General features: G+C 46.5%; 1 protein-coding gene across 1 annotated transcript in view; it reads right to left on the bottom strand.

Annotated features, from left to right (window-relative positions):
- LOC115475840 (trypsin-like) overlaps positions 1 to 16,006 on the bottom strand; it is a 386,859-nt gene that overhangs the window by 198,376 nt on the left and 172,477 nt on the right. The window contains exon 3 of the mRNA XM_030211877.1: positions 13,803 to 14,056. Coding sequence (XP_030067737.1) covers positions 13,803 to 14,056 — 254 coding nt within the window. The remainder of the gene's footprint in view (positions 1 to 13,802; positions 14,057 to 16,006) is intronic.

Genomic DNA, 16,006 nt, shown 5'->3' with positions numbered 1-16,006 from the left:
GTAACACAAGACATGCTCAAATGTCCTTCACTTTAACTAATATACAACAAACAGCTTGTTCGGTTCCACAAAGTTGTGAGCGGTGTCCTTGTCTTGGCTGTCCATCCACCAGCTGTACCCAGCAGCCTGTGGGGCTGTCGTTCACATGGGTCTCAAACCCAATCCTCCTCACCATCTCTTTGCAGTGTCATCAAGTGTGGGGCTATGTAGATGAATGCTGAAAGACAAAAGTGGGTTATTTTCACCAACACACTTCCTCACCCTTGTGCTATACAGGTGATGACTCTGATGAGGCTGGCCCTAGTGGCCTCCAATCACAACAAAGGCCTACACCAGCAAAACAGCCTCAACCTCCACCGCCTGCAGCAGCAGTCCAGCCTCTACCACCACCACCACCTGCACCATTGCAGCCTCTACCTCCACCACCTGCACCAGAGCACCCTCTACCGCCACCACCTGCAGCAGCAGTCCAGCCTCTAACACCACCACCTGCACCAGTCCAGCCTCTACCTCCACCACCTGCAGCAGCAGAACCAGCACTAGAGGCCCAACCTCCACCAGCACCATGGGCAGAGGCGGCACCTCCATCACCGGTTGAGTTTTCTGATGCGGAGGATGCATATAGGGGGCCAGCTCCTCGCCAGAGGCCCTCCAGCCAAAGGAGGCAACTCCTGCGTCTGGCCACTGATTTGCTGTGGCACAATGTGCGCTTGGAGGAGTACAGGCAGCAAAAATTAGAGCTGCAGCGGGAAGCACTGCAGGCGCAGCACCAAGCCCACCAGGAACTGCTCCAGGCGCAGCGCCAAGCCCACCAGGAACTGCTCCAGGCACAGCGCCAAGCCCACCAGGAGGTGCTCCAGCAACTCCAACAGCTGCAGCACAGCATTGAAGGCCTGCGCCCTCAGGTCACAGCACCTACTCCACCGGTGGTGGTGCAGCAAGACCTGCCATCCACTTCCTCCTCCAGTGGGCAGCAACCACCACCAGCTAAGAGGTGGGCCTTGAGATCAGGCGCCTCCGCAGCCACTAATGCTGCACCTACCAAACCAGCTCCCATTCTGGGTCCTGTGGCTACAGCCAACAAGGTGGCCGGATTTCCACAGGGCAGCCGAAGCCGCAGGCTGCTGTGTGGATACGGAGGAGGACAGTGGGAGTAGCCCATCGGAGGAGTCTGAACAGACTTTCCCTGCAGCACCAGCTGCAAAGGAAGTCCATGGGAGGGGTAAGAGGGGACGGAGAAAGTGATGGCACATGCTGGAGGGTGAGGGTTGGTGGGTGGTGGTGGTGGTGGGTGTGATGTGATGGTAACACTTATGTGAGTATTACAAATAAATGTGCACTTACTTTCACACAAAACTTGTTTCTATGAGTCTTTGTCTGGCTCTGACGCCAAGCTGGTAAGCAGTGAGCTCTGCTCTGTGGGCTGGGGGTGGAGGGGGCTCCTCTTCCTGCTCATCTGGGGCCTCCTCTGGTGGCTGTGGCTCCTCTGGGAGGGCCTGTCCTCTGCGCTGGGCCAAATTGTGCATGCAGCACACCACGAAGATCTTGGCCACCTTTTCTGGACTGTAGAGCAGCTCTCCTCCAGACCGGTCCAGACAGCGGAACCGGTTTTTCAAGAAGCCAAAGGTCCGCTCAATGATCCCCCGGGTGCTCCAATGCCTCCTGTTGTAGGTTTCTTCTGCCCCTGGTTGTGGATGCACCACGGGGGTCATGAGCCACGTCCTCTGCGGGTACCCTCAGTCACCTTTGGAGAGAAGCAGAATGAGATAGATGTGTGTGTATTGCTTGGAGCAGGTACGGGGGGGAGGGGGGATTAGGATAGTGGGTTTTGGAGTGAGGTGGAGGAAGGCAGGGCGGAGGGTTGCCCATTGGAGGAGATATAGTATGGGTACATCCATGTTGCACTTACCTAGTAGCCATCCACCAGTGAACTCCCCTCGCTCAAACCTGCGGAAGATGCCCGAGTGCTGTAGGATGTAGGCATCGTGGGTGGAACCGGAGTACCTGGCACACACGTCTAATATCTCCCCCTGGGCATCACACACAACTTGCATGTTCATCGATTGAAATGCCTTCCTGTTTCTGTAGGTGGCTTCGTGTGGCCGGGGGGGTCTGAGTGGGACGTGTGTGCAGTCAATCACACCTATGACCGACGGGAATCTAGCAACAGCATAGAAGGCGGCCATGTTGTTGTGCAGGGCCTGGGGGGGTGGTGGGGAAAGTGATGTAGTGAGAGGTGTGAGTTAGAAAGGCATCCAGGAACTGGGTGAGACAGTGTGAAATAGAAGCCTGGGTGAGCCCTGTGTTAGCAGCTAATACAGATTGAAAACTCCCAGTGGCCAGGACAGAGAGAGAGGCAGTGATTTTGAGGTGGACAGGGATGGGGTTATTCCTATGGGTCTGGGGCTGAAGGAGGGGTTTCAGCTGCTCACAAAGCTGCACAATGGTCGCCTTATCAATCCTGAACCTTGTCAGACACTGCTGGTCAGTGAGTTGTAGGAAGATGGTGCGGGGCCTGAACACTCGGGGCCGTGAATACCTCCTGCGGTGTGTGGCCTGTTCCTCTAACATGGAAGCCGCCAGTGAATTTAGTGCCTCCATTTCCCCACCAGTGCAAGTATTAGTAGTAGTACTGAAACAACAGCAGCACACAGATCTCACTCCGAACACACCCTCTGGCCAGTCACTCCCCAAACAGTACAGGGAACACAGAGACAAACGGAGGTCAGGCAATACAATATACACGTGGGAACAGTGAATGGAGAGGGATAGGGGGAGGGGAAGGGGAAGGGACCGATAGAGCAAGGAGGAGGAGTAGGGAAAGGTCAAAAGGTAAGACACAAAAGAGGCAGGTGAGGGTGACAACGTTCCGACTAGGGCAGACAGACGAACATAACAGGTACTCCACACACTCAGCTTTCTCTGCAACCAACAATTCAGCTCTCCCAACACCGATCGCGCCACTCTCCAACTCCACACAATCGCTAATGGGTCTAAAGACGATTTCCCCCTTGCTCTGGTCACTTTTATTTCGGGTCTAAGCAATGACGCCCATGTTTGCGCCCACCCAAAATCATTTCGCTATCTGTTATACGTTGTAGACGACCACCTCGTAACACCGCCCTTAACGTGCCCCCGACATGCCCCTTATTTGGGCGTTTGTATCTGAGCGTACGAGCGAAACGGACGCACTGAAAGTTTTGTTTCCATTATACTGATTTAATCGTTTTTGTGAGATAAATGTCTATCTCCCGATTTAGGTCGCACTATAGGCGTTTTTCTCTTTCAAAAATAAGCAGGATAATTGACCAATCCCTCGCTCTAGACAACCAAATTTCCAAAGTGGTCTGAAGTGTCTTTAATTCATAATGGAAATTGAGAAGACTAAGACCATTCTTCGCAAGATCAGTCTCCTGTACCCTAGTTTAATCCCTAGTCCTAACAAAATTTGATTACTGCAATTCTATTTACGCAGGACTTAAAGGGGATCTCCTCAAAAAAACTACAAACCACTCACAACACTGCCGTACATCTCATATTCAGACTACCATGCTTTGCCAAAGCAACCCCCCTTCTGTACAATTTGCCAATAAAAGATAGAATATCATTCAAGCTATGTACCTTCATTCACAAAATTTTGTATGGTTTGGCCCCAATATACATGAACAACCTCATTGAATTACCCTCACATAATGCCTCTAAATCATCTAGAGAATATCTTATCCTACATTTCCTGAATTGTAAGAAAGTAACCTACAAAACAATTCATATTGCTAACTTTTCATATCAAGGCACTGAAATTTGGAGCTCCTTACCTAAAACCATCAAAGTCATAGATGATTATTTGTTATTCCAGTCTATTGAAAACTCACTTCTTCAGTCTAGCCTTTAAGGAAATAAGCACTCTTCTCAAATAAATTCATGGCATTAATTTTTACCTCATCTCACCTCCCACTACTCCTATCTATCCCAGCTAATCCTAGCCCTTACCTTTTCCCTCCATATTTCAATTATCTAGCTTAAATTACTACTACTACTACTATTTAGCATTTCTATAGCACTACAAGGCGTACGCAGCGCTGCACAAACATAGAAGAAAGACAGTCCCTGCTCAGAGAGCTTACAATCTAATAGACAAAAAATAAATAAAGTAAGCAAATCAAATCAATTAATGTGAACGGGAAGGAAGAGAGGAGGGTAGGTGGTTACGAGAGGTGGAGGCGAGTGGTTACAAGTGGTTACGAGTCAAAAGCAATGTTAAAGAGGTGGGCTTTCAGTCTAGATTTAAAGGTGGCCAAGGATGGGGCAAGACGTAGGGGCTCAGGAAGTTTATTCCAGGCGTAGGGTGCAGCGAGACAGAAGGCGCGAAGTCTGGAGTTGGCAGTAGTGGAGAAGGGAACAGATAAGAAGGATTTATCCATGGAGCGGAGTGCACGGGAAGGGGTGTAGGGAAGGACGAGTATGGAGAGATACTGGGGAGCAGCAGAGTGAGTACATTTATAGGTTAGTAGAAGAAGTTTGAACAGGATGCGAAAACGGATAGGGAGCCAGTGAAGGGTCTTTAGGAGAGGGTTAGTATGAGTAAAGCGACCCTGGCGGAAGATGAGACGGGCAGCAGAGTTTTGAACTGACTGGAGAGGGGAGAGGTGACTAAGTGGGAGGCCAGCAAGAAGCAGATTGCAGTAGTCTAAACGAGAGGTGACAAGGGTGTGGATGAGGGTTTTGGTAGAGTGCTCGGAAAGAAAGGGGTGGATTTTACGGATGTTGTAAAGAAAGAAACGACAGGTCTTGGCGATCTGCTGGATATGAGCAGAGAAGGAGAGAGAAGAGTCAAAGATGACCCCAAGGTTTCGAGCTGAGGAGACAGGGAGAATGAGAGAGCCATCAACAGAAATAGAAAACAGGGGGAGCGGGGAGGTGGGTTTGGGGGGGAAAATGAGAAGCTCGGTTTTGGTCATATTTAATTTTAGGTGGCGTTGAGACATCCAGACAGCAATGTCAGACAAGCACGCTGAAACTTTGGTTTGGATGCAAGGTGAGATATCAGGGGTAGAAAAGTAGATTTGGGAGTCATCAGCATAGAGATGGTAGGAAAAGCCATGGGATGAGATAAATGAACCAAGGGAAGAAGTGTAGATAGAAAAGAGGAGGGGACCAAGAACAGAACCCTGAGGTACGCCGACAGGCAGAGGGATAGAAGTAGAAGAGGATCCACCAGAGTGAACACTAAAGGTGCGGAGGGAGAGGTAGGAAGAGAACCAGGAAAGGACAGAGCCCTGGAATCCAAGTGAGGACAGGGTATCGAGAAGTATGCTGTGATCGACAGTGTCAAAAGCAGCGGAAAGATCAAGAAGAATGAGGATGGAATATTGACCTCTGGATTTAGCCAGTAATAGGTCATTGGAGACTTTAGTAAGCGCAGTTTCGGTTGAGTGGAGAGGGCGAAAACCAGATTGTAGTGCGTCAAGAATAGCATGTGAGGAAAGAAAATCAAGGCAGCGGCGGTGAACAGCACGCTCAAGTAATTTGGAGAGAAAAGGAAGGAGGGACATGGGTCGGTAATTAGAGGGACAAGTAGGGTCGAGTGAAGGCTTCTTAAGGAGAGGTGTGACCACAGCATGTTTAAAGGCAGCAGAGACAGTCGCAGTGGAAAGTGAGAGGTTGAGAATGTGACAGATAAAAGGAATAAGAGCAGGAGAGATGGCATTAGGAAGGTGGGTGGGAATGGGATCAGAGGAACAGGTGGTATATTTTGAGGAAAAAAGGAGAAGTGTAGTTTCCTCAATAGTAACTTCAGGAAAGGAGGAAAGGGAATGAGGGGAGGGAGAGAGAGGGGAACGGACTAGTGGAGGGAGAGGTGGTGAGGTAGAGAAAGCAAGGTTTATCTTTTGAACCTTGTTGTGAAAGAATTCAGCAAGGGTCTGAGGAGATAATGAAGGGGGAGTTGGGGGAGGGGGCACCTTGAGGAGAGAGTTCAATGTGGTGAAGAGAAGTCGAGGATTAGAGCCAAGAGAGTTGGTCAGTTGGATATAATAATCCTGTTTGGCACGTAAAAGAGCAGATTGGAAGGAGGTCAGCATGAACTTAAAGTGTAAGAAATCAACAAGGGCCCGAGATTTCCGCCAGAGGCGTCCGGCGGAGCGGGTACAGGAACGTAGGTAGCGGATATTAGAAGTCAGCCAAGGTTGGGGTTTTGTACGCCTTACAGGGCGGGTCATCAAAGGTGCAAGAGTGTCTAAGGCAGAGGATAGAGTATTGTTGTAAGAAGAAACAGCCTCGTTGACAGACGTGGATGGTGCCACAGTAGAGAGGAGGTTTGAAACATGGGAGGATAGAGATGAAGGGTCAATATCGTGAAGATTCCTAGATAAATTAGATAAGATAGGACGGGACTGGGAGGAGTATGTGAAAATAGATAACCGCCATGGCACAGGGCTGCGACTGAAACAGAGTCATCAGGGCAGAGCCAGGTTTCTGTTATGGCGAGCAGATGGAGGTGACGCGAGATAAAGAGGTCCTGGATATAGGTGAGTTTGTTACAGATAGAGCGGGCATTCCATAGGGCGTAAGAGAAGGGCAGAGAAGAGGAGGGGAGTAGAGAAATAGAGATGAGGTTAGAGAGGTCGCGGTGAGATCTGCAGAGTTGGGATAATAGTTGGTGAGGGGGGCCAGGATTGGGATTGATGTCACCGGCTGAGAGTAAGAGAAGAAGTAAAAGAGAGTGGAGGAGAGTAGGAGAGGTGTGGCCACGAAGGCGTCGAAGGCGATAGGTATTTAGGTGGAATGGGGAATGCAAAATGGACGGAAGAAAGAGGCGGAGATTAAAAGTCAAGAGGGAGGAAGAGGGTAGGAGAGAAGGTGAGGTGATGAAGTCGATGGATGGGCAGTGAGTTCCTGTAGCGGAGAGAGGTAGGGGATGAGGGAAAAGATTAGGAAGGGACAGGGCTAGGAAGAGAATGTGAATAGGGGCCATAAATGACTGAGGTACTTTAGCAACTGGGAAGAAGATTAGATGTAAAGAGAAAAATGCCCCGCGCGCCTAGAGCGGAGGCCCTGAGTGGATCGGAGTGGACCTGGGTGTCACCCCGGAGAAGGCTGTAAGGATATGCAGATGAGCTGCAAGTCCTCCACAGCACCTGAAAGGCAGCCGGTGGTAGAGCTGGGCACCTCTCAGCTGAGGAAAGGCTTACCAGGGGTTAGGCCGAAGCCAGTATTCCTCCCCCTAAGGGTCGCTTGATCCTAGCCAAAAAGCACCTGGAAACTCTGTGCACTTGGAGCGAAGGCCCTGGGAAGATCGGGGTGGAACTGGAGTCACCCCGGATACAGCTGTGAGGAAATGCAGAAGGGCTGCAAGTCCTCCACAGCACCTGGTGGGAGCGCTGGGCACCTAGAGCGGAGGCCCTGAGTGGATTGGAGTGGACCTGGGTGTCACCCCGGAGAAGGCTGTAAGGATAAGCAGATGAGCTGCAAGTCCTCCACAGCACCTGAAAGGCAGCTGGTGGTAGAGCTGGGCACCTTTCAGCTGAGGAAAGGCTTACCAGGGCTTAGGCCGAAGCCAGCATTCCTCCCCCTGAGGGTCGCCTAAGGGCCCCTTTTACCAAGTTGCAGCAAAAGGGGGCCTGCAAGTAAAGCACTTGCTGAACAGCCATTTGGGGAGAGCCCTTACTGCCACCCATTGAGGTGGCGGTAAGGGCCCCTGTGCTAACCCGGCAGTAACCAGTTAGTGATTGGAGGGTGGCCAATGTGATGCTGATTTTTTAAAAGAGTTCTAGGGGTGATCCGGAAATTATAGATCGTAAGCCTGATGTTTGTGCCGGGCAAAATAATGGAAACTATAATAAAGATTAAAATTACAGAACACGTAAACAAACATGGTTTAATGGGACAGAGACAGCATCGGTTCAGCCGAGGGAAGTCTTGCTTCACCAGTTTGCTTCATTTCTTTGAAGGCGTGAATAAACATGTGGATAAAGGTGAGCTGGTTGATGTAGTGTGTCTAGATTTTCAGAAAGCTTTTGATAAAGTTCCTCATGAGAGACTCCTTAGAAAATTAAAGAATCATGGGATAGAACGCAAGGTTCTGGTGTGGATTAGAAATTGTTTATTGGACAGAAAACAGAGAGTAGAATTAAATGGTCATTTCTCTCAATGGAGGAGGGTGAACAGTGGAGTGCCTCAGGGACCGATGCTATTTAACATATTTATAAATGATATGGAAATTGGAACGATGAGTGAGGTGATCAAATTTGCAGATGATACAATACTATTCAAGGTTGTTAAAACATGTGCAAACTGTGAAATATTGAAGAAATTGGAAGACTGGGCATCCAAATGGCAGATAAAATTTAATGTGGACAAATGCAAGGTGATGCACATTGGAAAGAATAATCTGAATCATAGTTACCTTATGCTAGGGTCCACCTTGGAGGTCAGCACTCAAGAAAAAGATCTGGCTGTAGTTGTAAATAATACGCTGAAATCTTCTGTTCAGTGTGTGGCAGCAGTCAAAAAAGCAAACAGGATGCTAGGAATTATTAGAAAGGGATGGTGAATAAGACCAAAAATACTATAATGCCTTTGAATCACTCCATGGTGCGTCCGCACCTTGAATATTGCATTTAGTTCTGGTTGCTGTATCTCAAAAATGATATAGTGGAATTAGAAAAGGTTCAAAGAAGAGCAACCAAAATGATAAAGGGGTTGGAACTCCTCTCGACAGATAAGGGGAGACATGATTGAGGTCTACAAAATCCTGAGTGGTATAGAATGAGTAGATGTAAATCGATTTTTACTTGTTCCAAAAGTACAAAGACTAGGGGACACTTAAGGAAGTTACATGGAAATACAGTGCACTCCATTTAAGTGCATGTCGGATAAGCGCATGCTCTGTTTAACTGCATGCCGTACTTCAGTCCCATTTTTGGTGCCATCAATTTCTATGGGGACAAACTTCGGTTTAGCGCACCACTGATAAGTGCAAGATTCGCTTATATGCATGGTTTAAGACCGCTCCTCTACAGGGAAGATTCTGCATAAGCGCACGCACGGAATATGGAAGCCAATTGGCATGTGACAACCAACGAGATTTCAAATTTATCGCCCCTTTAACTGCCACAGGCAGAATAAGTGAAAGAATGTTGTCGCGGCGGAACTGTAAGACTTTAATACTGGCTGAATGAATAGAAGTTCTTAAAATATTAGAAAACAAAGTCATGCATCTATTGCTAAAGAATATGGTGTCAATCCCAGTCAAATTTCACGTATCTTGAAGCAGAAAGACCAGCTTCTGGAAGACTGGCAAAACAATACAAATCCACAATGGAAACAAAAACGGGTGGGAAAAGCTGAGGAGATAGAAGATGCTCTTCTTCGGAGGTTTTCTTGAGTCAGGAGCAGACAGTTTCCTGTCAGTGGTCCTCTGCTTTTGGAGAAAGCTAACCAGCTATCTGAAAGTCTTGGACTAACTGATTTCAAAGCCACTGTTAGATGGTTGGAAAGATGGAAGGAGAGGAACAACATAAAATTCAAGAAACAGCATGGTGAAAAATAAGATGCTGATGACTTGGGTGCTGAAAATTGGGTTGTTTCAGTTCTTCCTACCATCTTGAACAAGTTTACACCTCGTGATATTTTCAATGCTGATGAAAACGGTCTCTATTGGTGAGCGATTCCTGATGGAACACTTGCATTCAAACATGCCGAAACTACTGGAGGTAAAACGTCGAAGGACCGACTGACGACTGCAATATGGATGGGAGTGAGAAGTTGGAACCCCTCATCAATGGAAAGAGCAAACAGCCCCGTTGCTTCAAGAATGTTAAGCGACTTCCTGTGTCATATGAGGCTAATGTAAATTCATGCATGACTGGGGAAATTTGGAAGCAGTGGCTAAAGAAGTTAGACACTACAATGCGGGCACAAAAGCATCAGATTTTATTGCTTTGTGATAATTGTGCTACACACAGGGATGATGTCAAGCTGTCTAACGTCAAGGTGGTCTTCCTGCCACCAAACACTACCTCTCTGATCCAACCTATCGATCAGGGCATAATAGCCAATTTCAAACAACATTATCGGGCTCTTGTGCTACGCCGTCTGATGAGCGTTATGGATGATCAGACTGGCAAGGATAAACGTGCGATTGAACTGGCTCATAATCTATCACTGTTGGATTCCCTACATATGCAGAAAGAAGCCTGGAATCATGTTACACAGGCAACCATTGTGAACTGCTACAAGCGGGCAAGCTTTGTTAAGGATGTGGAGGGGATGAAGCAGAAGAAAGGGAGTGTTGATGCCCCTGTATAAGTCGTTGGTGAGGCCCCATCTGGAGTATTGTGTTCAGTTTTGGAGGCCATATCTTGCTAAGGATGTAAAAAGAATCGAAGCGGTGCAAAGAAAAACTACGAGAATGGTATGGGATTTGCATTACAAGACTTACGAGGAGAGACTTGCTGACCTGAACATGTATACCCTGGAGGAAAGGAGAAACAGGGGTGATATGATACAGACGTTCAAATATTTGAAAGGTATTAATCCGCAAACGAACCTTTTCCAGAGATACGAAGGCGGTAGAACGAGAGGACATGAAATGAGATTGAAGGGGGGCAGACTCAAGAAAAATGTCAGGAAGTATTTTTTCACGGAGAGAGTGGTGGATGCTTGGAATGCCCTCCCGCGTGAGGTGGTGGAGATGAAAACGGTAACGGAATTCAAACATGCGTGGGATAAACATAAAGGAATCCTGTTCAGAAGAAATGGATCCTCAGTAGCTTAGCCGAGATTGGATAACAGAGCCGGTAGTGGGAGGCAGGGCTGGTGGTTGGGAGGCGGGGATAGTGCTGGGCAGACTTATAAGGTCTGTGCCAGAACCAATGGTGGGAGGCGGGGATAGTGCTGGGCAGACTTGTACGGTCTGTGCCCTGAAAAAGACAGGTACAAATCAAGGTAAGGTATAGACAAAAAAGTGGCACAGTGGGAGGTGGGGCTGGTGGTTGGGAGGCAGGGATAGTGCTGGGCAGACTTATATGGTCTGTGCCAGAGCCGATGGTGGGAGGCGGTGATAGTGCTGGGCAGACTTGTATGGTCTGTGCCCTGAAAAGACAGGTACAAATCAAGGTAAGGTATACACAAAAATGTGGCACATTTCTTGGGCAGACTGGATGGACCATGCAGGTCTTTTTATGCCGTCATCTACTATTTTAGATGCAGCTGTTGCAAACGCGTCAGATGAACAGGTTATTGACATCCCAGCCGGTGTTACTGAAGAGTTCATCACTACGTAGCTGTTGATTAGGATCTACAAACAGCTGACGACAGGCAACAACGGCTGATGATGAAACAGATGAAGAAATGAACAGCGAGGCACATGCTGATGAAATTCAACAATCTTCTCCTGTCACTTTTGCAAGAGCGCTGGAGAATCTCAACACCGTGCGGGCCTATCTGGAGGCCACTGGATGTCAGTGTTATGACAGTTTTTACCGTCTGGCAGACATAGTTTATGGAACTCACAGACCCAATAGTGTACAGAGGACTATAACTGATTACTTCAAGTAAGCCTAACGTCAGTTAACGGAGACTGTATACTGTATGTATATTAATAAACAGTACTGTACATATGTTTATCAGATGTCAAGCTTCTTTGGGTCACAACGGTTAAGTGCACGCTCCGGTTAACTGCATGCATTTCTTTGGTCCCAGACCCTTGCACTTAAGTGGATTGCACTGTACTTTTAAAACAAATAGGAGGAAATATTTTTCACTCAACACATAGTTAAGCTCTGGAACTCTTTGCCAGAGGATGTGATAACAGCGGTTAGCATATCTAGGTTTAAAAAAAGGTTTGGACAAATTCCTGGTGGAAAAGTCCATAGTCTGCTATTGAGACAGACATGGGAAGCAACTGCTTGCCCTGGAATTTGTAGTATAGAGTATTGCCACGATTTGGGTTTCTGCCAGGTACTTGTGACCTGACTTGGCCACTGTTTGGAAAACAGGATACTGGGCTAGATGGACTCTGACCCAGTATGACTACTCTTATGTTGTTATGGGTACACCCCGGCGCTGCAAAAATAAATATATTTTTGTAGCACCAGATATGATGGCACGCTGGGGGTGGGAAGTACCACCAGGCTGCTGTGGTAACTCGGCAGTACTTCCTGTTTAGCGAACTCACACCTAGTTAGGTGCTGAACTGTAGACTTTCACTAGTATTCTATAATGGCAGTTCTATGCTTAGCTGCTAAATTTATGCTCCTAAATTTTAGGAGCGTAACCTATATAGAATAAGGCCTTAGCGCACATCATCTTGGTGCCTAACTTTTGGCACCCTTTCTTGAATCTACCCCAAAAAGTTAATGACCTAGCAGATGCCTGATCTTCCATTATGTCAGGCCTTCAGTTGCTTCGCATACAATGGAGGTATGTGTATTCTCTCATGTTGTAAGGAGGAGGTAGAAGGAAGGCAGAGAAGAGCGGATAGTGACAGTAAGCGAGGAAAGGAGAAAAACCCTCAGAGGGGAAAAGGGAGTAGGAGACTGATGAAAAGGGACGAGAACTACAGAGCCCAGCAACACTTGCAAGGGAGGAGGGAACAAGAGAAACAGTACCACAACTCCCAGCAGGTAGTAGAATCAAGGGGTGATTGGGAGATGGAGGATAATCAGGGGGAGGAGCAGCACCTGGGAGAGAGGGTGGGGGAAGACTCCATGGAGTGGGAGGAGATTGAACTAGGAGAGGAAAGCGAAAGGAAAGAGGTTGGTGAGGAGCAAATGGAGTTCTTTTGCTCAGGACAAAGAGAGGTGGAAAAGGAAGAGACTGCAGAGAGAGAGAAGCCAGAGATTTGGGGCTGCTAAGTGACAGTGCCTAGATGCGGTCTGGCTTCATGGAACTGTGGGAATTAATTACCTGAAGGAGGTCAGTCTGAACATTTGTGGGAGGTTGTCAGAGTGTTGGTGTCTGGCAAATGAGGGTGGTGAAAATACCTCCAACTCCTAGGCAGGAGAGGAGGAATAGACTGATCCACAGGTTTATCCCAAGTTGTTAGCGAGTTCTAAGACTGAACTGTTCTGAACTGTTATGGATTGTTGTGTGTTGGAGAAGTGAAGCAGGGTGCACAGAGGCCAGCAGCTGTAGTACAGTGGACATACTGTTTTCCCGCTGGTACCGCTGTGGAATAAAGCACTCTGCAGAATAAATATAATACTGTGAATAATTACTTTTTGCAAGTGAGCAGAAACAGTTCCTCTTAGGAGGTGGATTAGCCCCAATTGTGTGGGTGAAGGCGGACAGCACGGAGAGGTGTTAAGTCGCGAGCAGACAGCACGGAGAGGTGTTGAGTGGAGAGCGGACAGCACAGAGAGGGGTGGAGTGGAGAGCGGACAGCACAGAGAGGGGTCGGATCGAGAGCAGACAGCACGGAGAGGTGCATGCTGACAATGTATATTTATTAGAAAACCTAACCTATTAGTGAATATTAAGGATCTACAGCATAATTTCTAGTTTAACTGCAGTACAGTAAAATTAGAAAAGCAGTGAGTACCTGTGTTGTGATAATTCAATCCTTGTTTTGTCCCATTCCCATTGTCTTGAGGAAATCAATGAGCAATAGGAATTGTAAATTTATGAACACAATAAGACAAAACCAGAACTGGATTGCTTTGACTTGTTGACCTGGGGTGAGATGGCAACCCTAGGAGCATCCTGGAGTCTTCAACTACAGAGATTTAATACATTCTCAAGAGGGGAGGATTGAATCCATTTGCTTCCAGGAAGCAGGACATAAGGGACCCTTAACTCACCTGTAGGACTGGTGATGGTGCCCCAGCCACACACAAGACACTCTTTCTTCACAGGTGGTAAAATGATGGGCAATGAGATAGACTTTATATAGTCATTATAGACAGCAGATGATTTGAGTTTCAGCAACATGATGTCATTATTATAATTGGAACTGTTGAAACAACGGTGAGAATACATCTCAGTCGCGAATGTGAATTGCTCTGTCCCTTCAGAATGTCTGATGTTGTGCTCTCCCAAGTGGATGTAAAGATGGCTGAAAATTGAAAAAAGACTAGTGTTTGTTTTGAAAGGAAAAATACACTAAAATTCACAAATGTGCACTGTCTTAGCAGCTCTGTGCTTACAATAACACAGTAAACGATGGCAGATAAAGACCCACATAATCCTTCCACTCTGTCCAACAAAGACAAAGCTGCACTCACCACACTGGGCAGGTTATTGTCATTCATGCTTAAACATTGGTTGGCAATTTGTCATTCTGTCTTGGGACAATATTTTATAACCAAAAGTATTGCTAACAGTATTTAACTTAGTGTTTTCCCTTCCCCCTTGAGATGTACAGCACTCTCACTCATAGCATATGATAAGAATAGCCATACTAATGGTCCATGTAGCTCAATATTCTGCTTCCAGCAGTGGCCAATTCAGGTCACAAGTACAAGGTGGAATCCCAAATAGTAGCAACATTCCATGCTACCAATCCCATGGACAGCAGTGGCTTTCCCCATTTTTATCTCAATAGCAGACTATGGCCCTTTCTTCCAGTAACTTGTCCAAACTTTTTAAAACCCAGATATGCTAACTGCTATTACTACATCCTCTGGTAACAAGTTCCAGAGTTTAACTGCTAATTGAATGAAAAAGTATTTCGTCCTATTTATTTTATAAGTATTGCCATATAATTTAATTGAGTGTCCCCTAGTCTTTGTACTTTTTGAAAGAATATACAGTCAATTCACATTTACCCATTCTACACCACTCAGGATTTTGTAGACCTCAATCATATCCCCGCACTTCACCTCAGCCATCTCTTTTTCAAGCCAATGAGCCGTAATCTCTTAAACCTTTCCTCATGAAAGGAGCTTTATCTCTTTAATGATTTTGAGATACAGCGACCAGAATTGCACACAATACTCAAGGTGAAGTTGCATCATGGAGCGATATGTTGACATTATAGTATTCTTTGTCTTATTTTCTATCCCTTTACTAACAATTCATAGCATTCTGTTTCCTTTCTTGGCTGCCACCACACACTGGATGGAAGATTGTAGCGTATTGTCCATGATTTTTTTCTTGATAATAAGTAATAAAGTAATATACAATATGCACACTTGATCTTGATCTGTCTTTTGCCATTTGTGGGACACAGACCATAGAAGTCCATCCAGCACTAGTCTTTGTTACCTAATGTGTCACCCTGTCTGTGGTAAGACTTTACACAGTATCAAAATGCCTCTGATATGTAGTCGCGTCAGCCGAGGAACTAACTGTGCTCAGCTCACAAGAGACATAAAATAAAACATCATCCTTAAAAGATAATACCGGATGAATGCATAAAGGTGAATATGAATTCCTGTGAATGGAATCAATTTGATTTACAATAAATCCAGATACTACTCCCTTATATATAACAATGAATTATTTATTTAAGTGGAATGCAATTATTTGACTGTACTGGTAAACAGAAAGAAATACTGTACAGTTAGCCTGTACAGGATTAAACCAGTAGATCTGCTGACTCCCTACTGGATCCAGTATACACTCTAATTTCTTTACTAACCAAACATTTAGTTTCCTGACCAAATTACAAGTAGGTATAACACTTCAAAGATTTCCAACTCAAAATAGGAATGTTTCTTAGATGTATCTCATTTAAACATTTTTATAAACTTCTTTCCGGACTTCCGGTGACGTCATGAGCTAGGGAGCAGCGTGCTACCGAAGCTCTGAGACCCTGACCTCCACTAAACCAATAAATATCACAAGTGAACCCTAGGATTCGCTCCCTTTATATGGAAAAATACTTAAAAGCGCCACCGGCAGATATGGCTCAAAAATCCGCGAAGAAGGACAAGAGTAAAGTGAGTAGCGTGGACGCTAAGATGGCGGAGGAGACCGCAGCCCTGGGGCCCGCGTTCACAGAAAACCAGCTCTTGCAACTTACCCAAGTGGTCGAGAAGGCCTGGGAACCTAAGTGGGTAGC

The sequence above is a fragment of the Microcaecilia unicolor genome, chromosome 8 (genome assembly GCF_901765095.1).
Source record: "Microcaecilia unicolor chromosome 8, aMicUni1.1, whole genome shotgun sequence".
Lineage (NCBI taxonomy): Eukaryota > Metazoa > Chordata > Amphibia > Gymnophiona > Siphonopidae > Microcaecilia > Microcaecilia unicolor.
The sequence above is the reverse complement of the archived record's forward strand: the minus strand, read 5'-3'. Positions and strand labels throughout refer to the sequence as shown.